Source organism: Falco cherrug, chromosome 11, assembly GCF_023634085.1.
Source record: "Falco cherrug isolate bFalChe1 chromosome 11, bFalChe1.pri, whole genome shotgun sequence".
NCBI lineage: Eukaryota > Metazoa > Chordata > Aves > Falconiformes > Falconidae > Falco > Falco cherrug.
Window position 1 is genome coordinate 33,661,924 of NC_073707.1, and position 27,671 is coordinate 33,689,594.

The window sequence follows — 27,671 nt, forward strand, 5'->3', positions numbered from 1 at the left end:
CTAAGAATTTCAATCACACTACTTTTAAGTGCATAAAACCAGTGAGTTTGGTTGTCAGGAACTTACATGTGCAGCAACTAAAAGTAAAAAAAAATATTATGTGAGAGCAGGTACTTATTTAAACCGTCTGATAAACACTTCTGTTGGGCAAGCTGACATCACCAGAACATTTCCATTCATCTGGCTCTGGGAACACGGGCCCCTGCAGCAGCTGCAAAAAGCAAAGTTGAAGTGTCTAACCAGCAAATATTTTATTTTGCTTTTGACTGAAGATAATAAATACATTTGAAAGCTGTATCAAGTCCCTGCAATATAAATAATTACCCCAAACCCCTACATTAAGTACGCCTCTACAGCAGTACATGGGCAGTGAATGACTACGCTAACCAACCCACACCTCATCTGTAGAGCCACAAACTGGAAAATTAGTAAGTTCAGTGCTGGAAACTCCAGTGCTGAGTACTCGCTGCTTTACTGAGTACACAGACAGGGGCGTGCTGCTCCTGGGAGCTGGGGCGGCAGCAGCCTGTGATGCTGGTAACACACATCACAGAGCTCTATCTCCCTGCCCTGCTGCCTGCTGCATGATTTCCGCCCGCCCAACGTTCACATGATAGCTGTACCTCATCACTTCCCCCCTTCCACCACCTTATTTAAACATGGTAAGAATACAGTTAAGTAACACCTCTCAGAATAATCAGGCTCTGGAATAGTCTCATTTGGGATCCTGAGTCTGCAGATGGTCTGGCCTGTGGAAATGCAGACCACATTTCAGAAGGCCTCAAACTACTGCCTTGAAGAGTATCATTAAGATCACATTTGTACCCTTAAAATCTCAGGGGCACGAAAACAAGAACGATCAGTTCACACGTCACTTAACGAATACATTTTGTAGAGAAGACAAGACAAAGGGTACAGGAGTAGAAAACAGGTGCGGATAGGCAGGAACTGCAACTCCCTTGGTCCAGGTGAAACCCTCCCATGGACAAGACCCTTCCTCAAGATTCCCAAACCTTCCACGAGGCCTAATGAAAGAAAAACACTTCAAGGTGACATCAAATGGAAGAGATTATCTGCACCAAGTAACACACACCTGTGAAGCAAGATTTGAAGTTCAGGCAGCTCACTCACAACAGTTGTCTTTTAGCCATGACCCAAAATACCATGACCCAAAATAACTGTAATCTTCTGAAAGCCACCCGTCACACCCTTTCAGAGAAAACCAAAGCCTAATTTCCCCCAATTTATAACTGGACCACAAGGTGGGTGAAAAACAGAAGAAAAAAGCTGGTTTGGTTTTACTTTTAAAAAAGGCACCGCAATTACTAACACAGGAAAGTATCAAAAGGAAAGTATTAAACATTACTGGTCCTGATAGGTTTGGAGACAGGAAGCCAAAAGTACTATTAAACCTCTGCCTCCTGTAACTCTGAGCCCTTTCCCCACTACTCCTTGCTTTTATTATTTAATTTAAAAGTTTGCTACTAAGGAACTAGTTTGACATTGCACTAGCTAAGGCCACCATTGAGGCACCTGGACTGCAGAAGTTACCATTTTGTGGTGGAGGCAGGAAGAGCAAGGCAATAACGCCCAGGAGCTCAAATCACTAAGCAAAAGGAAACCCCAGCCACCTCCTACCTCACCCAAACCTCTCCCGACAGCAGCCAGCTGTGTGACTCAGTGCCGCTGGGCAATGCCCACGCTGTTTGTCACACGTGCATGCCTGGGAGCTGCCGCCCAGCCCAGCACCCTTCCTGCACTCGGAGCTGCTCACGGGCATTTGCTGCAGGCAGCTGGGTGCGCTGCCTCTCACACCACCGCGCCTGCGGGCCTCAACACCTTTCAAAGGAGAGAGGTGAACAGCACCTGAAAAGCTTTTCTCCTACCCAGAGACACATGGCTGCTTCTTGGCGGGGGGCAGCAAAAAAAGCTTATAGCAGGTGTGCTCTTACGACAGTCATAGATGCCTATATATATATATACACACGTGCTCACACATAGATATATGTATGTGTATACATATGTGTATGTGCACACGCAGATCTATGTGTGTGTGTATGTATATGTATATACATACTTATATGGCTATTCCTGCTCCTTTCAAAACAGGAAGATACTGAAAATGTACTCAATGAAATCATGCAACAAATCCGGGCAGGTGCTTATTGCAAGCCAAGCCCATGCTGCAGGAAGCCAGTCTGTCCTTAAACCATGAAGACTGTTAACAAAACAAAACCAACAAATCTGATTGCTTCCTAGTACAACAGAGTTCAGACTCAATACACAGAGCTGCTTTATTCCTAATGTTGTAGAATTTTACCATTTAAGAATGCTCCCTTTACATACTAACTAAATCTCTTTTTTAATGTAGACAATCTAAATAAATCTGTAATCACAATTCCAATTAGTATTTTCAGATTAACTCCTCAGTGAAATAAAATTAACTTTTTAATATTAAACTCCAAATCTGCTTTCTAAGATGACAAAGCATTTTCAGAATCCATATTTTGATTAAGAAACAAAGAAGGGGTACAATACAGCAACATTTATTAGTACAACGCACTTTCTAGAGAGAATGGGTGAGGAACACAAGAGCCAGGAATGAGAGCACTATCAGATTTTTGTAGAGAGTGGGGAGAAAAAAAAAAGGGGGGGGGGGGAATAATAAAAGAGGGGCCTGTGTCATCCACAAATGCCTAGCTCAAAATCCCAAATCCACGCAAATTAGCTCTGCTCACAAAACAGTCCATATACAGCTCATTCCATTTGAAAACACATCTGCACATCCATAACAAAGGAGCTCCTGAGGTGTACTGCTCTCTATGGAAAAACTGTCCCCAAAAGTTTGGGTTTTTCTAAAATCTAAAAGCTGCACTGACACTAGCAATGCAGACTAAAATACGGAATATGAAAAAATGCCTCTGACTGCAGCCCAAGAGGGACAGTCATTATAGGATGGCAGGCAAGCCCTCTCTGCACCACAGCACTAACAACAGCTCAAAGACAAACCCTTTTATTGGAGTACAGTTTGCATATTTGCTTTAAATTAGGAGACCATCTTCAACAAGATATTAACCTCTGCTTTGAGGTTGTCTAATATAAGAAGAAAATACAAGTTGTGTGTTCTTTTTAAGGACCCTATCAGTTATTTGAGTCACAGAATAAATGTTTCCCTTCCAGAGAGGTTTTGTACTTCAACTCCCTTAGATGCTCAGGTGAACAGGAATCTGATGTTGGATTTACTGAAATAATAAAGGGTGAAAATACCCACACCAACAAGCTTCAGGTAACTGTGCAATTTGAGCAACTGAACTAATACTAACTACATTAAAAATATTATAAGAATGCTCAGAGCTCTATTTTCTCATGTGCTTGTGGAAATACTCTGATTCTGCAGATATTTCTATCCATTTTATTTTGCTCATCTTATCTCTCTTACCCGTTATGCATCCCAATACACTCAGATTCACATCCCTTCTGTAGTAACAAACTATTAAATTGTAGCTTACCCACTAAAAAGGCGTGGTTAGATCTTTCTCACAGACAAAGTGGGGCTGGGGTTTTTTTTGTTTGTTTCATTTCCAGCAAAGCGATCTCAGAAAGACAAATATTAACTCTCTGCATTTGTAACAAGCACTGTTCGTGAGAACCAAGTTCAAAACAGGACTTTTTCACTCTAAAATGAAAAACATCTCTTGGCATCATAAGAATTCAGCTGGACTTCAAAGGCAACATGGGAAGCAAGACCTAAATACAAGTTCAGAGACCTAAACTCTAAAAGCAATCCAAGGCACAATTATCCATGAGGTTTCATGATTCTACACAATGATTTCAAGATATTTAGTATCAGTACTTAAAACACCAAGCACTCTCCCCTTTCATCCATTTACCACTGCATACTAGCTAGTAAACACCAGTATGAAGTTTCATTTAATAAAGTATTCCTCTCAAAGCTCAGGTATATTTCAAGCTATACTTAACCAAATTGTATTTTTCTACACAGGAGACTATCAAAGACTTACAAAGTCTCATCAACCATCCTAAACCAAAACAAATTAAGAATTAAGGGCGGGGGGGGGGGGGGGGGAATCCTTTCTCAATTCCCTTCCTTAGTTCTACCTATGAAAGACTGAGACAGACAATAAAACACAGGTAGACCAAAAGTTAGGTGAGAGTTGAGAGGGTTTAAGCCACAAGAAGATGACAGGTGAACTCAAAGAGAAGTTTTCACAGACATTATGAAAAAGTCGCTATTGCATTCTCTAGCTCACGCTTCCAAGGACTCTTACTTTTTTGCACGAATTGACTCAAGTCTTATGAGGGAGTGACCTTTAAAGGCGGTGGAGAGAAATCAAAGCTGCTCCCAATCTGGATGAGCGCAACATAACTTTAATTTAAAACTCTATGGTAGCAATGCAAACTGTTTACTGCATTTATTTATTTAAAGATACCTTCACAATAACTACTACAGTGGTAATCATTCTGGAGCTGTGCACAAGAGATGTTCTGAATCAAGGAAACATCAGATGGAAAACACCTGCAACTGTAAATAAGGCCAGTAGTTTTCTCTGCAATACCATCTCAAATGAAAGTGAATTTACTGGTTTTTGCCACGTCATAGATCTTGAGACATCAAGTCCTCCTACTCAACCCATCTACTGAGAAACTAGAAATCAGTGAAGCAGAATTAGAAGTGAAAGGTCCCGTGCATTACTCACTGTGCACGTAGCCATGCTCCCAAGATAGTACTATTCTTACCATATTGTGATGCTACATTTTTATTGGCTGTCAGGCCTTCACATCAAAAGAATTCAGCAACTGTTATCATCATTTGGAACTTCATGGATGAAAAACTGAGCATCTGCCAGATGGATTAAGTGCTGCTTTCTGAGTTGCACACAGAGCCTGATGGAAGCCCTGTGCCTGTAAGGAAACCTACCACATGAGCACCCAGGCTATGATAGAATCATTTAGGTTGAAAAACACCTTTAGGACCAGAGTCCAACCATTAACCTAGCACTGCCAAGGCCACCACCACAAAACCATATGTGATCCATGGCTCAGATGAAGCTATTCTGATGGGATTACACAGGGACCATCACTCCTAAGACACAAAGACAGTCGGAGAGAAACTGCAAAGCAATTCTTATCTCCTACTTAAAGTCTGCTTAATAATGCAGCATTTAATAATGCAAACAGTGCTCCTCCATGCTAAGTCTCTCCAAAGCACTGGAGAAGCATTGGATTCTCCTCCCACTTCTTGTGGCCTATCTCAAGGTCAAGAACAGAGGGTTCTGGGTCTGGTCAAAACATGGATTTAACGTAACATTTTCTCACACAGCTTCAGTGTGCCACCTCTGTCATACACAACATGATGCTCAAAATCCAAGCCTTGTTCAATGCCTGCCATCCATCTGCCTGATGTGTCCTACTCAAACTCAACATATGGCCACAGCTCCATTCCGTTGTCTCATGTTCTGTCACCAGATCCCAGCCTTCAGAAACATTCCTCTGCATCTCCCTGTGGGATGAACAGCAACTCTTCCCTCTGCCGGGTCCAGGAAGCCTGGCCTTAAAGCCAAACTGTCTACACCTGCCTATCCTCCCTCACGTCTGTCCTTTGCTCTAACACTTGGAAGTCATGAGTTATGTATTAAAACAATTCTGAAGAAATCAATGGTGTGCATAAAAGCAGCACCCTGAGCACATTTGTCTGTTTTCGGTCTCCCTCAGAACAAACTTTGTAGCAGGAGCCACCCTCATTCCATTCCTGCACATGCCCAGTGCTTTGGAGCACCACTCTCATAGGTACTTGTGCTGGCATCATTTGCAGTCTGCATAGCAACACTTTGCAATCCAGCAGGAAAAATGGACAGGAAATAGGATCCAAACATGTTCCAGCTGGGCTCACATCAAAACTGTGGGAGTAGATATCTGTCCTTCAAAGTACATATTGCTTTAAATAACTATGTCAGTAGGGAGACATCCTAGTGATGGCCATCTTTCTTACAAAATAAAAGTCCTTACAGGCTTACATGAGTTGCCAGCTGAAAACAGAGCACACACAATCTCATAACTCATGGCCTTTTCTGCCAAGAAAAGACAGCCTAAGTATTAAGGGGGAAGGAAACAGAAACAATAAAAGACAAACAGCATCACATGTGGTGACATCCTTGTGTGCTTAACCTTGCTGCACCAGAGCTGATGAGCAGTGGGTGCAGCGAGGCACCAACCTTCACTGGGTGTCTTGGTTAAACCATGACACTGGGATGCAGGGCAGGGCATCACCCACCACAGGTGCTCACCACCAGCCTGCCTGGGAGGTATAAGCAGCTAAACGCTACGCTGGTCACTCAAATGTAATTTTGGAAGCTCCAATCAAAATGTACAAGTACCATCAATCAGGCATTCAGCATCCCAAGGCAACCTCTTGTCTAGCTGCCAAAAATTAAGCTAGAGCCAAGCAAGAACGAACAGCCTTGAGAACTCCAGATGTGGTTAAGAAGCTGCAGATAATTTTAAAGTTAAATTTCACACTGTCTCCAGACCCAGTAAGATAAGACTGAAACTTTCAAAGGTAATTTTTCTTCTTTCAGAAAGAAGTCAGCATCTTCTTTGCTTCTCTCTTCCGAACAGTCTCCTGCAACTAATGTGCAAACATAGGCACACTGTCACTTGCACATGACGCTGCTTTAGTCCTACTCAGCATTCTTCATCTCAGAGTAAAATGTTGTGCCATTAGAAGATAGGTAGCCCTGCAAATTAACTAGACCATAAAAATTTGGTTCCCAGAACTGGGGAGCATGTACTTTAAGGGAGCTGTTTAGGAGGCAAAACAGGCATGTTTTCAAGGCAACCCAACCTCACATCATAAAGTACCATAAAACAAAGGCAATAATAGCAGACAATCTACAATAAGAAAAGAATAATTACTTTCAGAAGTCTCCCTAACAAAAGTGCTTTTTGAAACACAAAGAAAGGGTTTGCTAGTACAATTGTAGCCAGAAGCCAGAAAAACTTTTTGCAATACAGGCAGGGAGAACGGAAAAAAAAAGAAAAAAAAAAGATAAAAAAACCCCACAAATACAACTGCAGCAGGGCAACAGCACAGAACCATGTCATCTGACCCCATGGCAAACAGAAACGAAAAGCCGGCACTCAAATGACAAAGCATATCATACTGTACCCATTTTAAAAACACAAAAAACCTTCTGTGTTGAACTCCTGACTTCATCCAAGCATCAGGGTTAAGAACTTTCAGCAACTTCATCTGCTGCTGTAACAGCTCTCCTTCCTCTGTTTCTCCCTCATTACCATAATAGTGTCTTTGAAATACAAAGACAATGCTGGCAAGCATCTCACTCCTACTTACCGGTTCTGAGCTTCACATACAGAGTTTATTGGTAGGTACATCTCTCCGGAAATGCTTCCAGAGATGTTATCCCCCAAATATGATATTCTACTTATTTACTGCAAAGTCATTAAAATGCTGATTGCCAATTATTATGCAGTATTTCTGTGCAAAGGGTCTTGAATTAATGTTTTTAAAATATTAATATGAGCAGCTATGACAGATTCACTAATGTTTTCCATTTTAAAACTTTACTTCAACAGTGTATTATTAAAGCCTGCTATTTCTTCTCTTCCCCAAACACTTTCCAAGGAAACTCAAGAGTTTGACATCATACATAGGCCCAGTGACATTATCCTCTCATCGGCACTGTACCAAAAATAAATTCAAAAAAGGGGGAAAAAACTGTAAAATGGTAAGGATTTCTGATAAGCTTTTTCCACGAGCTCTGAAAATGGTTCCAGGAGTACAGGTGAAAACATGAAAAATCAGAGCAGTATATAGTTTTAGAATATATGTAATATATTCTATAGTATATAACAACAGATGTAAAAGTTGTTATCAAACAATAATCCTGAATTTTATTTGGCAGCACCCAAAAAAACAAACTACAAAACCCTGAAAGATCAGTTCTCCTAAGAGAGGTTTACAGTACATAGAACTGAAGAATTCAATTACAACAGCAGAGAGCTGTTTTCTCCTAATAAATCAAATGTGTATTTTTTATTTACTACTTGACAAAGAAAACACAAAGCTTTTGGATCAAATATACACTACACACAATTCTCCTAAGTTAAAATAAAATACATTGTCTACAGATTATGAAGTGAGAGGAGAATGTAGCCATTACCTCTTGGTTATCTTTATTCTGATTTGCCCAGAAAATCTTATGATAAAGTGTCTCCATTGAATTGCTGGAATCTGATCTGTCAAAACAATGCCGATCCAACACTTCTAAGGTGTGCAAAACTCGACTGATGGTCACCCCTAGAGATGGGAGTCAGATGGGGGGGTGGGAGGGTGAAGAAAAAAAATGTTTACACAGGAAGACACTGCATTACATCCGTCAAATATATTACTAGAATTAATCATATTGCAAAAGCATTATACTCAAAGAAGAACAGATGTAAACCCTAAAGCTCCCAACATTTGTTTCCTTTTGAGCTGTCCTACCTGCGGTTGATTCTTGGCACTTGTCAAAAGACCACCGCACCTCCACAGCACGACCTCTTTGTTTTATCTGCTGTTCTACTTCATAAATCTTTGCCCGAACCTGTAAAAAAAAGACAGCTGCTAATTAGCTAGTGGTAGGAAGTCTCAATTTTCATTTCAGGCTTGTGACAGCTTTCCTCAGCAGGAGCAAGGTACCCTACAGTGTTCCACAACACTCCCTACATTTGGGAACAACAAACTGAAGTATATTCTATTCAAATGCTTTTTGTCTGTCACAAATCATCTTCTACCATAAACTATTTTTTCCTTACATCTGAGCTAGCTGAAGTTAACTTTCAGCATGTCTGAAAAGTCACATCTCACAGTACAGTACGCCAAGTTTCCTTATTTGCCATTTTACATCTTAAAGTAATTTCAGTTTAATAACAGAAAACATCTGACTGTAAATAAAATCCCTGGTATTTTCACAAAAACCAGTACCCAAATAAAGTACAAAGTCATAAAAAACTAGCACAACACTATTCTTGAAACTAGACCCACAAAAATATCTAAACTTGGCTGTAGTCCTAATGATCACAAATCATTAATTGGGAGATAAATCAGATCTTTAAATAATCTGACAACGAAAAAAGCTCACCTGCTGATTAAATGCTGAATTTCCACCCGGCATAGGTAAACTAGATGGAGCAACTTGAAGTAAATCCAGAGGTGAGCCTGGATTAACGTTCTTATTTTCATTTGTGGAATAATTCCACACCAAGGCACTTGGGCAACAAAGAGTTACAGTCTGCAAACAATAGTATAAAACAGAAGTAATTTCTTTCTCTAAACAGGTGTGATAGACAATACGAACAATAACAGATTCCATGAGACTAGAATCACTTTTGGTCTAACTGCTACAGTGAAAGAAACAAGAAGAGAGGCCTATGCACAATTACTTTAAAACACTCATTTGAGGAAATTCAGCTTCTCTTTTAATTATTTAAATATATATGTGTTCAATTCTTATTTGCACTGCTTTCATAAAACCATCAAAGAATATCACCAAAGGCTAATTTCAGTCAGATCCTTTCTGTGAAACTTGAATGGGCTTCAGAAAAAAAGAATTTTGGTGTTCAGCTTACAGAAAGAAGCTACAAGTGAAATACTAAAATTTAAGAAACTAATTAAAATCAACTCTTCTGTCAAGATTTTAAAGCACAAGAGAGTCACTGAAATGCACCAAGAACTAAAGATTTACTTAGAAAGATTTTCTGTTGACAAGCTTCAAAGCAGCTTGTCAGAAGGTACATATCACCCTGTAGCTGTCGGTGTTGTACAGAGCAAAAGCAGAATGCTTTGGTGTTTTGGGGTCAGACCTTAAATATCATCTAAAATGATGGCAATTAATTCTTCTTACAGATGGCTATTTTTGAGATGGCTGGACTACTTCTTGGGAAGCTCCCCCAGTCCAGATCCAGATTACAAAGCAGCACCTTAGCAAAATCATTGCTTAGAGAAGTGCTCCTCTGAAAAGGAGGAGAGTTTGTCTGAATCCAGGCTGTCCTCTGGGCCCACTTGGTAGCACAAGGCAAAGGGGTAGGGGAAAAAACCCAGAGAAAACACACACACATAGACAAACCAAAACAGTACATGAAAAGCAGAAAGACGACCAGCTGTGTTGCTAGTGGAGAGCAGCTGTAAAGCTGCCAGAGTACACAGGTATACCCCAGCAGCCCAGGATGGAGCCAAACGCTGACGTTCCCAGGACAGATCCATGTTCAAGAGGAAAAACATCACAGCACACTGAGAGCTAGACAGAACCTAACTTCCTGACCCATACACCCTCAGCAGAGAGAGGGATGCAGATCTTCTGCCACTTACTTTCTTCAGAGGGGGCTGACTGAGCCTTCCCTGCATACAACCCAGCCTGCCTCCTGGCTCTGGACTTCCCACACTGTGATGACCGTAGGGGAAAGCAGCAGCCCTCAGAGAGAGGGCTGCATACTGCAAGAAAGTGTTCTTTTACTGTGGGGGTTGTCCAGCACTGAAGCAGGTTGCCCAGAGAGGTGCCAGAGAGGTTAAAAATCCAGCTGGACATGGTCCTGGGGAATCTGCTCCAGCTAACCCTGTCCGAGTGTGGGGGGTGGACAACGTAATCTGAAAAGGTCCCTGCCAACCTCACCCACTCTGTGATTTTGCGATCCTGCAAGCATTCAGTATACTCCTGATACCACCACACCAGGACATCTCTGTGCAATAACTCCCACCCCACGCCCCCACCCCCCCCATCCCCCCACCTCCCCCCCCCCCATCCCCCCACCCCACCCACCCACCCCCCCCCCACCCCCACCCCCGAGACAAACAGCAGGAGGGCTTCAGGAAGTCTCAGCAGGTCAGCACTCAGGAAGGCAAACAACAACTGCCGCTCACCATACAAGTCCTTTTTTAGAAAACAATTTCTGTCTTGACAGTTCTGCTATTGCTGAGCAATAAGCTTAAGTGAACAGTCTCTTCTGTTGATGAGGCAATACAAACTGCTCATAATTCTGACAAAAACAGAATGAAGCAGCCTGCAGCGGCACCAAGCATCAGTGACAAGCTGGGAAAAGCAAGGGAACCCTCAAAGGTTAGAACTTGCAGGAGCGTGTATGGTACTGCCTTCTGCCCAGCCACACTCAGCAGACAGACAGGGCCTGGCAGAACCATGTAGGCTCACTGCGGATAAGGATGTGATGGCAGAGCATTACTGCACCAGAAACACTCCATCACAGAGGGAAGGCCTGGGGAAGGCCATCCCTGGGCAGCGGAGTCACTCTTTCCTGCAGCAGAGGTGCAGACAGACACACAAGCACCACAAGCTTCTCCAAGTGGTTCCACCATCATGCCTCAGCCCCTGTGGAGAATCCAGCTTCCTACTCCCTCCAGACCCACTCAGTCCTCACCCTTTCATCAACACAGGTACATTTAAAACCACAACTAGCACACCTTGTCACACCCAAAAACCACTGTTTTCCAATGAACTGCATGGTTATAGCCTTGAAAACAAACAGCAACAGAACATCGGCCTACCTGCAGCATACAACTGAGTCCATACACCAGTGGACGGTGTTGAGGGCAGGAGAGGAAATCTGAGCAGGCCAGCTGTACTGGGCTCACCACAGGACCAGGCGCAGTTGGACTAGGGGCTGCCAGAGGAGGGTTACTTGGTCCAATAATCATATGAGGAGAGTGTGCAGCTACAAAGTTGGGACCATCACTTAGCAATAAAGACAGGCGTCTGGCACAAAAATAAGCAAGGCGACGGGATAGGTAAGCTGATTGAACAAACTCTTCTGAATACTGAAATTAAAAAAAAAAAAAAAAAGCATAGTTTACTACACAGTCTACTCCATGTATTCATTTTCTTTAACAACCTAACATTAGGCATGCATAAACTGGAAGGGATCACCTGCAATATTTAAGAGTCCAGAAGATAAAAAATAAAAAAAGAGCAGCTCAAATGCCAATCTGTACTTCTGTCTCTTCAAAACTTCATCTGCCCTCCAGGACCAGTTACAGTAACAGAATCCTACCAAATCAAGTTAAGGATTATAAAGTATGAACATTTTAAAGGTGTTTATAAATTCCAAACATGCACTGTGCAATATATTTCCTTAAATGTCCTAAGTAAAAACGTTCATATAGGTTTCACCACCACAAATATTAAAATCATTCATGTATGAATCATGCTTATATTGACTCTGGCTTTAAAATATGCATGTACCTGCAACATTAGCGGGAGCAACAGCTTAAGAAGATCATCATCAGTGGGTCTGATTTTTTCCAAAACATCCAGTATCCACGTCAAATACTCATGTCTCTCAAGCATTCCTTCCTTAAAGGATTTAAAATAACAGATCACATATTAACTGGGAGCACTGAACAAGCAGGCGTGTAATTACAAGTTTCATTTCATTTCTGGTTTAGGTCTCATTACCCACATCAGCACAGAGCTACCAAGACCCTCAACCACCTCAACCATGCAGGAACCAGCCACCATCACAGCAGTCCTATGAATAGGGAAGCAGCTGCATACAGCAGGTCAAATTCAGCAGGCTGTCTGACTTACGGCTGACAGACTCCCTCCCAGCAACCCTTCCGATATTTCTAACCTTGGGTAGAAACAACCAGAGTTATTCTGGGCTAGAACCATGTGGAACTGAACAGCCAGGCCACCGTTCCAACACCCAAGGTTTCACGCGCCACGGTGGCTGCAGCCTGATATAAAATAATTTAAAAGACCCTTAAAAACATGGGATACAGAAGAGAGAATAATTGAATACCTTGCTGCAATCGCAATCAGGCACGCTAAGAAAATCAAAGCTTTTTCAGCTAGCAAATCTTTAAAATTAATTAGCATTTACAGTTTATGCAAGTCTTATGACAAAAGCTACCACTAAGTTCTAAAATTGAACTTTCCAAGAATGGTAACCTAAAAAAAAAAATTAAAAAAATCCATGCACTTCTTGGAGTATTACCTGAAACATATAAAATGACAATTTTTCATTATATTCCCACTGCTTCAGGGCTTGTTCCATCTCTTGAGGCATCACTACAGAGCTGTTGCCTTGACTGGAAGTCACATGATAGAACTCTGCAACCTTTGCCAGCTGCTCCCGAAGGTATTTGGTTATAATTTGAGTCCATTCTACAAAATAAGCCTACAATTAGAACACTTCAGCTGATAAAAGGTTTCTTTCACAGTGAGATTTGAAACAAACTTACATTGCCTTTGTCATCAAATATATTCCTCTAAAGCATTAACCCATGGTTGCATAATGCAGCACCTAGTGGGAATTAATGGACTTCTTACATGCCTCTCCTGTGCATTGGTCTCAAAGCACAGATACTGTCAAGTGTGTAAGCAGCCTGCTAGCTTCGCATGACGTAAAAGGCACTGACACAAAAATATGCCTTTAGGGAATTACCTGTCTCTTTCATCAGATTTCAGCATTCAGCCACAAAACAGCCTTGAAATAGGTAAAATAAATATACTCCATTACTTCCTTCCATCTGGACCTTTACATCCCTCTTCCTTCTCCCTCGAAATACAGCCAACATAAAACTCACCAGGACTTTGCACAAGCAATGGGATGTAAAACTCTTCTTTCTACAACCATTCTGTAACAGACAACTCCTCCAGATTTTTACTCTGACAAGAACGCAAAAGCTCAGGAGCAGTTTTTTAGGTCACAGTGACCAGCACAGTGCAGAGGTCTGCAAGCAAGACTGATTATCTTTCCTTTGTCCTAGATAAGTCAGTAGTGCTGTTTAGCAAATACAGAAACCTACTAAAAATTACCAGGTTTTCCTCCATGCTTCAGTAACAATTCTGTATTTAGCATAACCTGGAGAAATTAGTGAACAAACTTGCTTGGTCATACACATAAAGCTTTGGGAAAAGAGGAATTGTAAGGCAGGCATTCTCTTAACAGTAACTGGAACAACCAATGTTATTTGTTAGTATCTCAGAGACAAACATCTCACAGAGCTGTATTTAATCAGCATGCAGCACATTTCAGAAGAGCACACTCTTCTATGAATACATAATGCAGTTGCTTTGACAACCTAAGCCTGTTTACTGTCAGTTACAGGAACTACCACTCTCAAACACAACTATTTTTCACTGTTTACTACCCACCTCAGACTTCAGCTAGCGCGTTCATTCTTTTTTCCCTTTGCATTTGTAACTGGCAGTTCTGTCAACATAAACAGACTACGTGTTGAATGCTTTTCTATCCATATCCACTGAAATTTCTGTATGAAGCTAGCGGGTTTTAGTGTTTCCATAGAGCAGTTTAACCACATTACTTCAAACATTCACTCACTTTTGGAAAAACAATTCCAAATCTACTACTTCAAACTTATTTCATGTGACAGTATGAAAGAATATTTTCCCAAAGCAATTACCAATATCTCTGTGCCACTGAGTTAGGAAACCATGTAACCCCCTTTCTGTTACCTGAGGCACAGATATAAAACATTTTGGGAACTGTCAAAGGCTGCTCAGTAACATGCAGCAAACTACTTCCCAAAAAGCTCTCGATAACCTTTGCAAAACAGGGAATTTGGACAGAGGACACAATCTTCAGTAACCTACTTCAGAATACTTGTTCGTAACAGTCATGGGTCCCTCAGCCCAAAGACACCTTTACCGGCTTCCTTCATCCTCGCTGTGAAGCAGGTGCCACCATGGGCACCATCCTGAAGCAGAACCAGAGCAGGAGCACCTGCCTACCCCGATGCACGTGAACCTTCCCAGTAAGCACAAACCCCTTTTACTTTAAAGAGCTACTACTCCCAGCCACAGCAAACTAGGTCTAGACCAATTTATCACAACAGAGTGGACAATCTGCTTTCCTCACCTCCTCCTTACTCCCCCTTCTCCCCCACTTCCAGACAACCAAGAGGGTGTTTGTTTTAACTCCACCCTAATGAGCACACGTCCCAAGCAAAGGAACAGCCCCAGTCTTGGTGCACAGCATCACCACTTCAGTCCCTCAGGAGAGGCACAGATGCTCTCTTTTCGCTAGCAGAGCTATTCACACCAGATTAGGAAAACAACCAGCCCACACTTGCTGTCTGCTCCAAGCCTCCTGCTAGGGTCTACTCAAAAAATGCTTACAACCTTCAAGAGGAAAGGGAAGACAACCTGAAAGGCTGGAGAGAGGGGCTGTTCAGCATCTCTTGGTGTGAAGAGCAAAAGGGGAATTTGGGAGAAGGAAACTGCAAGTCACCCACCACAAACAAGAGGAGCAGGCCCCTTCAGCTATTATTATGCATTTAGACATTAGAGGTTGTTTACCAATATTTGGGTCAGTGGCCTGGCGTTTCTTGATTTTAGCTTCAGAAATAGCAGCATAGTAGGCACATGTCATTTTGATCAGCCATGCCGCTCGCAGCAGTGGCACAGAATATTTTGCTAAGTAAGCAAAAACATCTTCTTTTTTACTGAGAATAGGAACCTGAAATGAAACAGGAAGCAAGTTATATCACACAGTCCAAATAGCAGCTGGCACCTGTGGGTTAGCCCAGGCCTCCTCTGCTCAACCCCGCACTACCTGGACAGTGGCAGAACTCTTCATCAGCCTAGGAACTCGCTACACTGCCAGCACCTGTTGTCTAGACACACAGAAACTAAGAGACTTAACGAAAAAGAGATACTGCCCCACGCTTCCCCCACGTTTCATCAGGAGCATCCTTCCCCCTGCTCAGACATGCCTACAGGGCCACCAGCAAACCTCTCAACACAGCCAAAGACATGCAAAGTGCAGAAACAGTCCTGCAAGCTAGTCCTCAGAAGCTCTGGGAAATGGATATACCAAGGGTTTGGGTAAGGGCTCATCGACACGGATGCTGTCAGTTTTGTTGGGTGCCCCTGGTTCAGGAGAGTCCACAATAACCAGAGTGCACCAGGGAAACACAGCCTGGCCAGCCAATACAGCCTGCACTGGCTATGCACACAACAGGGCTGGTCCCACAAGACTTCCAGGTAAAGAGTCACCCTATTGGGTCACAGCAATCCTTACACTGTTCACATAAACGTAGAATAATTTCGAAATGCATTGTTAAAGCAACATATGTGAGAACAAGACATTTCATACCCAGTGCAGACAGAAGGGAGCGCAAGCACAACCTACCAAAAAATCCTCATTGCTCCTTCAGGCACGCTCAACCTTTCTGACAGAGTGTGTGAACAGAGGTGCATCGGCACTGAAGACAGCAGCAAACAAAGCACTGACCCTCTCCTGTTATGTTCTTCAATGGTCAGTCTAGGGACTCTACAGAATCGATTTCAGTGTTCTTAACATGCTTATTTACTGTTATCAGTGGGTTTATAAATATGGTTATTAAAAAAGAAAAAACAAACTTAAAATAATGAAAGACATCTCTCTAGCAATTCCAGTCACAAAGTTAACCTCTTAGAAAATTAAGGGGAAACATAAGGTGGTGGCATGCTTGCCACAGCAAAGCTCTTGTTCTTCTGGTGGCTCTACTGGTGGCAAAGCAGCACATATTCTTCACCAACTGCATGGCAACAGACCAAAAACTGGTGAAACTTGTACCTTCTGTTATTTTGATCCATTTATGTTCAATAGTCTTGGAGTACAAGTTCCCTGTTTCAGTTCAATTTATACTCAGAAAAACTCCCAGATACTGTCAGATTAGCTGCTTGTACACAGAGCTCCAGGAAAGAAAGGCACAAATAAAAGCACCTTTATTACTGTGTTCTAGATACTGCCTTGGATGAGTTTTAATGACCACTTCAAACTTATTTTGTGCTGCTGTTCTTAACAGCATGCAGGATCCAAAAAGATAGTTCAAAATTGCCTCTTCCAGTTATACAGACTGCTACAAAGCAGCAAGAATTCTCCTTAACTGTAAACTTTAACAAGAATGCAACTAATAAGACTGTTAAACAAAAATTGTTAATACAAATTTAAATGCAAAGAGCACACAAAGGGGTTGGAGTTAGTGGGTAGGTTCTTTTAAGAATGCATCAGCTTCCTAGCTTACTATGTCCTTGCCAGACACAAGAATTTCTGTAAACTGTTCCTTTGCTTGAGAAATAGACCCTTGAAGTGAAGTGTACAGGCAAAGAATCTGGCTGTCAATACAATAAACATGCCTGAGCTGAAACATAGTCATTCAAAGGAACTTCTTACCAGCTAGATCCCAAGTTCCCCTTTGCCCAGGCACCCTCCTTGCAGAGAGGGAACACACTGCACAGCAGCAGCTGCCTCCAGCACTGCTCCACATCCAGCACATTCAGAAATACTGCCCTGTTCTTACAGCCCAATTCAGTACAAATCAATATCCAAGAAATGGAGGAAGGAGTATTTTGATACCTTTTTTGCTAAGAGAGTCAGGGGTTTACTTCCTGCTAAATCTGTGAACCAGTTGTGAATTGCACTCTGAGACCGAGCAGTAACCAGCCAGTAGTTGTCTTTGGCATTTACTTGTGGTTTCTTCTTCCCTGTGTCCTGGAAAGTGTTAAGTTTTAGCTTTTCCGCTAGTATGCTGCTAAAGTAAGCGCCAATCTGGTGAGAAAAAAAAAGGCAAAACATATATGACAACGCAGTAGGTAAGCATCTATCCTACATTAATGCACGAAGGATTTCCACGTGAATAGATGCAGTAATCACTCTAGTTCAGGCTATCAATCTAATAAGATTACACTTTAATTCCCTGCAGCTAGGAGATGGGGATTCTTGATTTTAAGCACCCATGCAACACTTCTGCAGTATCACTGCAGAAGGTGCAGGTCAGCAAAACCAAGCCCAAGATGACCAGTCCCCAGATACCAGAGGTACAGCTGCCGTTTAGGCCAGGTCATGGTGAATGCCCAGAGCCACATCCCTTTGGCTGATCAGCGTCTCAGATTCAGGCCGCAGTTCAGGGTATTCTTACCAGGTCTCAGAACCCTCCTCCCCTTATTTACACTTTACCATAGCATAAAGTGTGTAAATACTGGCTTTTTGCTTCTATCTAGAACAAACTACGCTCTCGCAAGAACCACTTTGATTGTCTTTCCATCATTAGTTACAGCAGGCAAAGGTTCAAAGATCTGGGTAATCTAGGAAGTGCTCTGATTTCTATTCCAAACACCTCCACTACTACTCCATACATCCAAAATAAAAAGCTTTGCAAGATTTGCTTCCCCAGCATTTTCAATCCCAAAACAGCAGAAAAAAAAACAATGTAAGTTTTACTTCCCATGTAAGCTTATTTACTTTTCAAAATTACTGCAATAGAAACTAATTTTTAGGCCTGTCAGTAAGAATAAAATGTTTTATTTTCTAATAAATATATTCATAGCTAGGTAATTTTAAAATATATGAAAAGCTTTTAGGAGATACTGAACTTATTATGGTAATTCTACACTTAAATCTTCCAAATAACTACAAGCACTTTCTTGTGAAATTCCATTTTACTTTTCAAACACTTATGTTCAATAGTCAAAAACACGAATAATTAAAACATAAGACAGAAAGCGCGTGCAAGTAACAATTCTAGAAAACAAAATCAGAAGAATGTAACAGGAAAACCTTTAACATTTCAACAATAGCAACCCTGTTATTTACTTGTATCTCTTCTTCCGCTAAACTAAAAGAGCATCAATGTGTAAGTAAATTCACACTTTCCAATAAGCCATAAAAAGTTATATATTTTAAAAGTCAAACAGCAGAAAATTACTTTGGCTGAAAACATTTGTATAAGCTTCTTGACAACAGTCTCCTTTGAAACCACTTCTTCCTGCTTTCCCAACAGAATGCCGGAGGGGGGGGGGGGGGGGGGGGGGGAGCGAGGGAGGGAGGCTGTGCATGAATCTGGACAAATCCCTCATAGAAATAGGGGATGTTGGGTTTTTTCCTAAACAGCTACTATTTTCAATTTGAAGGACTAATATTTTAGTTATTTTTATTGCTCTTCTGTATATCACACTTCTTTGATACTCAAAAAACACTACAGGAAAGCTAAGCTGAATTTCACTAGACAATCCAAGAACACATTTTCAAGAGACCTGGACCACAGTGACCAGTTTCTCCTGGCAAAAAACACCCTGATGAAACAGATAACAAGATGAAAGCAGGCTAAAGATGTGTAAATACTAGGAGCTCCCAGGGAAGGAGTCACTACTGTCTTTGTAAGTGAAGCAAATAAAAGAACAAGAGCAAAAATTAACATCTCTTCTACACTGAAGTGTGCTAGTCACGTTTTGCTCTTGGCATCCATGTTTTCCTCTGAAGGCTGATAACAGTAGATAGCAGAAACACTGTGCAGCCTTCTTATGTTAGTTCTGTAATTAACTTTAATATGAAGACTTCCAACTAGAAAGCAAAGCAGTCAAGAACTAAGTGCAACCCCAGCCAGCTTGGTTCCAATTTCAGTGAATATACTCAGACTGAAAAGCCCTGTCTTACCTTTGAGGCATTAATGACAATATTTCTAGCAGATCCATGCTCATCTCCAGAGAAGGCAGGTGCATTACTGAAGCCTTGCTTCACATTCACTGCAGTAAGTTCATCCTGCAAAGTGTTTTAAGAGAAAAAAATGAAATGACAATTTAAGAAGTCACATAATTCTGAGAAGCACGTTTTTATAAAGAAAATGTATGTATTTGCTAGTATGTTCCACTCTGCGTTCACCTGAACCCTCAAAGCACTTTGCACACCCAGGGGATTTCAGTGAAGGGGAACACGATGCCACTCCTATCCTCCAGTCCCCAGTAAGTGTTTGCCTTACTACAGGCTTCAAGGCCATAACTTGATAAGGATGCCACTTGTTTTCCTGAAAGAGGATTGCTGCCCATGAAAAGGGTAGCAGGAAACAAGGCCTTGGCAGCCTTCATAAACCCTGGAGTGTTCCCTAGCACCCAGCTATAAATCTTCCTCATGAAAACAGTGCCAGTCACCAGCCATCCTGACCAGAGGAAGGGCAGCAGCGCACCCTCCTCTCCTCGAGATACACCAGGATCACTGGAACCAGATGCATTGCTCCACAACAGAATGCTGCTGCACATCCCTCGTTATCACCAGAATCATGCGCATCCATTTTACCAACATGAAAACATGTTTGCATCCTTGTTTTCTTGAGTTTAAAACATTACCATTTCACTTTGTGGCCCCACAACCACCATTTGAGAACATCTACTGAAATAAGAAGCAGACCACCTCCAGCAGAAACAATTTCAAGTGAACATCTGTCCCTGTTGCAACAAAACCCATTTCTTCTGAAGTTACTTTCACAGTGGAAGCATTACTAGTCTCCTAACTACCAACACACCTTCATTTTGCTGCTTATCGGTATTTAAGCAGGCTTAGCTGGATCATATTTGCAGAAAGAGCACAGACCAGACAGAAGTGGGGTCAGTAGCATTTGGTGGAAGCACACACCCAAGTCTTCACAAATGCAGCGTGTAACTTCCTAAGCGAGCCCCATCCTTCCCTGTCTTCACTCTATATCTTCACCAAATTAATATTCTTCCATGGAGGCTATGCGTTTACTCACTTATGCAGGATCACATGCCTGTCAGACTAAGGTTTACCTGCACCAGTTGAATGGGAACTTGGCTTATTTGTTTTTCTTAATGTCCCTCTGAAGAGAAGGCACGGATCTCCCCCAAAGAATCAGTTACTTCCCACCAAAGGTTACTCTACACAAGTTCAAGCTGTCCATGAACCACTGGTAGTGGGTGAGATAGTGGAACAATCGCCAAGCTGACTGTGAAATAACCTATAAAAATGAAGAGCAACTGCCATGCAATCAAACAAATAAAATAGGCAAAAATAAAGTTAAGAATGTCATAATTTTACTAGAATATTTTATTACTAGTTTTGGGCCACATGTCTCCCCAAAAACAGAAACCCAGAAGCTTCCGTTTTGTTTATCCTGATGCTTTGCAATGCATTTTGCTTTTCAGTATTTTTGCAAAGTTCGGGAGTAACACAGAAAACAGTAATGTATTTAGAAATAATCTCTTCTCTCTAGAGTTTATGAAGTTAGCAAGCCTCATCTGAATTTTAAATGAAATCAACAAGAAGTGCTGGAACACTCCTCCACCCACACTATCCCCAAGACAGCCTTGAAAACACAGATAAAGGCAGAGAGGAAAGTGATCAAAGAGATTATAAGCAAATAAATAAAAGGTAAATGGCAAACAGATAGAGGTATATGTTACTATTAGTGCTATTTCCATGGATAACCCCAGTTGTGTTATCTTTAAACTTCTCCTCCTTCGAAAAAAGCTGTCTATATATCATTATGCTGAAAATAACTAAGAACCGTATGTTGTACTGCTGTATCTACCACTGCTGTAGGAACAAGCTGCGGATGGACTGACAACGAAAACACATCAGTGTTTTCGTTTTGTCTGTCTCAGATTATTAGCTCAGATTTCTCTCTGCCTTCAGCAGCAGCTCAGAAATTTTAAACATGGAACATAGCACAGTTGCATAACCAAACACCGACTAAAATGAAAACACACATCATCTGTGAATGCAATGCACAGAGATAGTTTTACAAATTAATAATAAAATGGATGTTCACAGAAGCTCTCATTACATCTCACCTACGCCAGCTCCATTAACAGCTCAGGGTCATTGCCTAAGAGCACAGCTGGCCCCTAGCAGAGGGAAAAGCTTCCTGGGCAAACAGGCAGCAACACCAGCACAGCTAAGTTGCACAATACTGAATGTAGCAGGGTTAGGCCCGCCTTCACTTGGCTTGATCTCCAAGCCCTCGCCTAATGAGAGGACAGGTGTGCTGCATGCTGCTGTCACTAAGTGACACGCTCTGCACTGCAACACGCTGGATCCTCTGGGCTCCTGCAGGGATGCCAAGCTGCCTTTCAAAATGTCAAGCAGGGCCCCAAGCGAGCCCAATCAAGGCTTAAAACCTTTTGCAATTTTAAATAGCCAAATGAACGTTCAGGCCCAAATTGCGTTCGTTTCAGAAATAATTTTAATCCTTTTGTGTGGGATATTCAAGACCCACTGAAGTACCTGCAGCGCTCTCTGTGAACACAACATGTAGAGATGGCTATCTTTACAGAGAGGAAGCCCTACAGGAGCTCAGCTCTACAAGAAGTCAGACCCCAACTTAAACCTGCACACATAACTTCACCCCATCGCAGCCAGGACTCTCACAAAGCATGTTCAGAGGAGGCACCTGTAGCACCTACCCAGCCAGCTGTGGTCGCGGCATTCAAATCTAGATGAGAACAAATGCACTGACTGCTAGGACCAAGCATCGAAGCATTATTGTTGGGTGTTCTGGACTGTACAAATCCATATTAATTTGTTTTTAATTAAGAGGAACAAGGTCTTTCAGCTTAAGCATTCTTCTCCTTCCTTATTATTGCAGTAACACTTGCTGACTGCAGCACCAAAACAGTAAGAGAAAAGCAGAAAGCTAATGATGTCTAAAGGTTTTGAAAAACAAGGAACTGGCCAGTTTATTCCGACACCTGAGCTGAGCAAACAGATGATATATAGAACTATACTATTCAACAGTCAAAACCAAGGAGTTTTTGGAAGACATTCTTTTTCTCCCTGACCTCAAAATATTCCTTCAGCAAATAATTTTAAAAGTCGTCTATATTAAACTCATGAAAGCAACAAAACTGATCTTTTTAACCAGTCATTACTTTTAGATCCTCTCACATGTTTGATCTTTTGCTTTGTGTCTTTTTATTACAACAGGGCATGTACTTCCAGCAGCTCAGAGCAACCACCACCTTAGCTTGGAGGCCCAAACCCTCTGCATGAAGGTCCAGGATTCCAACCTGTGGCGTAGCTGCTGCAGCATCAGCCTTCCACTTGCACTCAGCTTACGCTACCCAGTGTTGGGCTTGGTTCAAACAATGAGATCAAATAATAACTCCTAGAAGATGCTGTCTCATAGAGTTCGTTACCTGGTATGCAAAGAGCCAGCCTCTCCTACAGAGCTGAGATATCATTTATTGCATAAATTTGCAGAGATGGGTGCTAGGTGGCAAATCCACAAAGCTAGCCCACCTCTCACACATGGTAAAACATTTCATACTTTGAACAATTGTTTACAATTATGTTCAGTCACGCTTAATTCTGATGGGTTCTTACCAGCCTGGTATCCAGCTTTCTTTTCTTCCATGGTACATGTTCTGTTGGGAGAGGGCTTTGTTAGTAGCGGGCTTTCTTTGCTTGAGGGGGTAACTTTCAGTATGCTAATTAGCATAGTTCACACACAGTACAAGTAATTTTCTGTTTGGTCTTATTAACCATTTGGTTCTCCTTGAGCTTATCTTGTTACACCCTACCTTGACATATTTGTGGTGCCTATCCCTTCTCCCAAGGCCATGTTTTGTTAAATATTTTCAACATGTTCCATTTTTCAAATTCTTTCTTGTTTTCATTATAGATATTTACATACTTTGTCTAAATTTCAAGTTTTATCTAATACTGAGTCGGCTGACTACAAAAAGACAGTATAAAATACTGTGCCAGTTATAGATTACTAAACAAGCTACATTTCATGATGAAGAGAGGAATAACAGTATTTAGAGGAGCATTACCCACTCTGAAGTAACGGCTCAGAAGTTGCAAGCAAGGAACTGCCCTACCCAACAGCCAGCCACAGGCAACGGAGACTAGGAAGATGAAGTTCTGTTATAAACAGATATGGAGAGGGCCAAGAAAGACTCCCAAGCGGCATAAGGGGATTAACACTGGAGAGGTCTCTCTGACAGAAATTTCAGCTGCTTTACCCATCCTACCAGTGAGAAGGTGGTCTGGGCTACTAGAGATTGTAGACGTCAGGGAACTGAGCCTTGAAAGGGTCAAACCATGCATGCTATGTGCAGAGAAGGCAATTAAATTTCCTCTGCCAGAAGGCTATTTCTCAGCATAAAATGATGTTGATTGTGCTTTTTTGTGCTTAGCAATTGAATTAAACTGAATTTAAAAGCATTACTCACAAGTAAAATCACCAGGATCTGGCCCTGATGATATGGTACATTCAGTGGTCATATCTTTGGCTTGTAATGAACACAATTTGTGTTATGTTTTATCTATCTTATGGAGATAACAACAATCCAGAGCACAAGAAGTGTTAGAAAAATAGTCCACCGGAACACGTGCCATCAGCTGCTCCTGCCAGGGCATGATTTCCAAATCTCCCTCAAGCTCCACAATCAGCAGCAGGAATTGCTGATTATACGGAGAAACTATGTGCAAAGCACTGTCCAAGGTTCAAAAAAAAAAAAAAAAAAACAGTACAGAAAGACAAGGAAAGCTAATTCTTCCTAAATCTTTCTCTTTTAGAGCAATACCAGGTGTTAAAAGCAGCCCCAGCAGGTAACTGCATTCAAGCAGAAGCTGTGCGCTATGCAATTTAAAGACTTCCCTTCTGCCACCCCCTTATTTCTGCAGAGAGCATGGAGCACACAGGACACACGCCAACGCTCAGGGGCTAAGCATTACCCCAAGCTTTCCACATCTTGTAAAGTAACAGATTCCCACCCAGCACTAAGGTGAATGCGCTCTGGAGCATGAGAGCACGGGGTCCCTGGAGGTGCTAGCTTCTCTTCTAGCAGAGAGGGAATTTAGAAAGGCACAGGGCGACAGCTGGCAACACTAACATCACCAGGCAGCCCCTTTCCACCTCTACTAGGACCCATAAATCCGCATTTGTCTCATTTTTCCAATGACAGAAAGACTTCACCAGCCCAAAGGCTGGCATGGCACAGGACTGTTTCCTGCAAATGCCCCCATACAACACACACTAACACTGCACGTACACACGTGGAACAAAGACTTTCCCCAAGCCACATTTCAATCACATTATGGCAAATAACAATGAGCCTGTTGCAGTTCTACTTACAAATGCACCCATGAAATGTATTTTAAATATTAACCATCTGGGCACTTGCCACTTCCATTCTTATTGTAACCGGCTGCATATTTATAAATGTGTCTACAATAATCAATCCACCACCTGACTAAAAATATTCAACAGTCCAGAGCTAAAAATTCATCTCCATACATTGTCATAGCTGAGTTCAGATACAGTTCTGCATGCCTGGTCACGATCACACACCAAAGAAAATATGTTAGAGAAGTATTTCTAGTTACCATAATCATCAAGTTTGTGAGTATGATGAGTAGTGGCATAAGGGTGAACAGACAGAAAAGATGCTAGTGATCAAAAAACTGAGCTATGTCTCAAAGGATTAGTAATGGACTTGAATATGCATCTTTTACTGTGTGCTGTCCAAGCTCCTCTCAACCAGCACTGACCAACAGTCACTCTCTGTTGGGCGTTCTCCAGCCTATGTGAGCCAGATGATAACGCTCATGAACACTTAACAAATTACCCTTAATTAGCCTCCTTTCTGGAAGTCTCAACAAGACAACAGACCAGGGAAAGAGCAAAGCATGAAGAGCATTGCACAGCTGACCTGCTGCGCTTGCTCCGTTTAACTGGAGCTCGTCCTCACTGATGAAGCCTGATGGCTTCTACAAGCATCAAATTCAGCGGGACAAGAAGGGGCCAGGACCACCAGAAGAACAGGACATCCTGGACCACCACGCATGAGGCAGGGGTATCTGACACACACAGCTTCCAGTATGACTCATGACACAACGCACAAGGCAAATCTCAGAGAAACCCACCGACTTTGCTGGGAGACATCCCATCCACAAAAGCCCACCAGAGGCTCCTTCCACCCACCTACAGAGGGCCAACGGCTCAGAAGCGAGGCTGGGAAGCCAGGCTGGGGAGAGCCCACAGCCAGCGCCATGGCTTCTGGCCGTGCCAGCTGTGCTGCAGCACCCACCCGAACTGCACGCTCGCCCCCTGCCCCGGCTGGCGGGGGTCTCCGTGGGTCTGGCTGGGGCACCTGGGAGCAGGACAGCCACAGGCAGGCACACAAGTACAAGCTACAACCCTGCTCACCTCTGCTCTGTGTTTTCAGGTGTGTTTGCTGACCTCCAAAACCCTCCAACCCTTCAGAAACACAAGTGGGCAGCTCAGCAGGCCCACGCTTGCCTCGGCTGGTGGCGCAGCTCACCCTCACGGGCCGGGGGTCTCCCCTCACGAGAGGTGACCGTACTCCTGACAGGCCCCTGTCCCTCACGGCTGGCGGCCCGGGCCCCTGCCCTCCCCGCAGGGCGAGTCCGGCTCCCGGCCAGCGGGGAAGGCGCCGAGGCCGCGGTGGCGGTGAGCGGGACCGCCGCCCGCGCCTCGCCGCAGAAAATGCAAGTCAGCGGGCGGCTCCGCGGCCACCCGGCGCCGCTCAAAAGTTTCGGGGGAGGCACCGGGCCGGGAGGCGAGGGCGGCGGCCCGCCGCGGGAGGGAGGCGGGCACGGGGCTGGCGGCAGGGCCCCGGCACCGCAGGCACGCTGCGGCCGGTCTCACCTCCTTCTGGCGCGGGTCCTGCGGGTAGACATCGGGCGGACCCAGGCGCGGCCGCTTGAGCGGTCTGTGCTCATAGCTGAGGAGCCCGAAGGCGGCCATGATCGCTCATGTTCGCCGGCGCGGCGGGCGGGCGCTGGAGCGGGCTCCGAGCGCCAGGGAGCAGCACTCGGCGGCTCGCCCCCCGCCTCACCCCCGCCGCGCCGGGGGCGGGCTGCGCGGCGCGGCGGCGGACGGGCGCGGGGGCGGTGCAGCCCGGCCCACCGCGGCTCTTCCCGCGGCAGGTGTCGGCCGGGACCGCCCCGGGCCCTCCTCCCCGCCGCGGGCACTGCCGGCGGGCCCCGCGCTGCCCCTCCGCCACGGGGCGAGGGCCGGCGGATCTCCGGTCCCTGAGGGGGCTGGGCGCGGGCAGCGCTGCCTGCCCGGCCTGGCGGGATCGGCTCCCCCCGCGGGCGGCTGTGCTCCCGCAGGGCCCCCTTCCGCCGCAGGGACACGGCACCCGTGCCTGGTCCCGTTGCTGACGCGGTTCGCTTCAGCGGAGGAGTAACGCAGGTGGGCGCAGCGCCGCGGAGGTAGGGCCGGCACTCCGCCGCGGCAGGCAGGAGCGGTCCCTCGGCTTCCCGGGGCGGCTCTAGCGCCCGGCGCAGCTAACCGCGGGGGAGTGCGCAGCCCCCGCCGTCCGGCCGGGCAGGGCGCGAAGGGCTCGGCTGCTTGGGGTCTGTCGGAGAACCCCCACTCCCCTGCCCATGACTACGGAGCGGCACCGTGCTGCTTCGCCAGCAGTGACCGTGACCCCTGTGGGGCTGCAGCCGTGGGTGGCCCTTGGACGAGGCGCTTGGTCCATCTCCCTTCGGCTGCCGCTCCCGGTGCACGGCCCCAGGCCCCGTGCCCCGCTTTTCCCGAGGGATGCTCCCAGGGGCCCGCCTGTACCACCCAAGTAGATCCGCTGATCCCACTGGATCGGCCAAGCAGGAAACCTAGTGTCAGTAGAGGTGCGGTTTCTAATTAGCGCACCTTCAGAACAACAGTAACAGGACATCACAGCCTGCGGGCTCCAGGGGCCCCGGGCACAGGTGGCTGCCCGCACCCGCCTTCCCACCGCGGGGCTGGGTCGCAGCCCGTGTCCGCCGTGCAGACGCCCTCGCCCCGCACGGCGCCGCCTCCTTAGGTGCTGGAGCGGTAGGTGCATCCCTGTATTCGCATTACAGTAAAGCAGCATGAAAACACTTTC

The 27,671-nt window shown here is 44.2% G+C and overlaps 1 protein-coding gene across 20 annotated transcripts in view; it reads right to left on the minus strand.

Moving 5' to 3' along the window:
* Positions 1–26,979, minus strand: part of MED12L (mediator complex subunit 12L) — a 150,413-nt gene extending 123,434 nt beyond the window's left edge. For 8 of the 20 annotated variants that reach the window (XM_055723960.1, XM_055723953.1, XM_055723951.1 and 5 more), the window contains exons 1-10: positions 26,444–26,966; positions 19,471–19,575; positions 17,395–17,586; positions 15,351–15,510; positions 13,024–13,193; positions 12,270–12,380; positions 11,576–11,845; positions 9,162–9,311; positions 8,525–8,624; positions 8,202–8,338 (exon numbers count right to left, since the gene is read on the minus strand). In XM_055723960.1, coding sequence (XP_055579935.1) covers positions 8,202–8,338; positions 8,525–8,624; positions 9,162–9,311; positions 11,576–11,845; positions 12,270–12,380; positions 13,024–13,193; positions 15,351–15,510; positions 17,395–17,586; positions 19,471–19,575; positions 26,444–26,542 — 1,494 coding nt within the window. In that variant the 5' untranslated portion in view covers positions 26,543–26,966. Of the gene's footprint in view, positions 1–8,201; positions 8,339–8,524; positions 8,625–9,161; positions 9,312–11,575; positions 11,846–12,269; positions 12,381–13,023; positions 13,194–15,350; positions 15,511–17,394; positions 17,587–19,470; positions 19,576–26,443 lie in introns of all 20 variants that reach the window. The other 12 variants (XR_008734502.1, XR_008734503.1, XR_008734501.1 and 9 more) reach the window with 6 other exon arrangements.
* Positions 26,980–27,671: the final 692 nt, after the last annotated feature.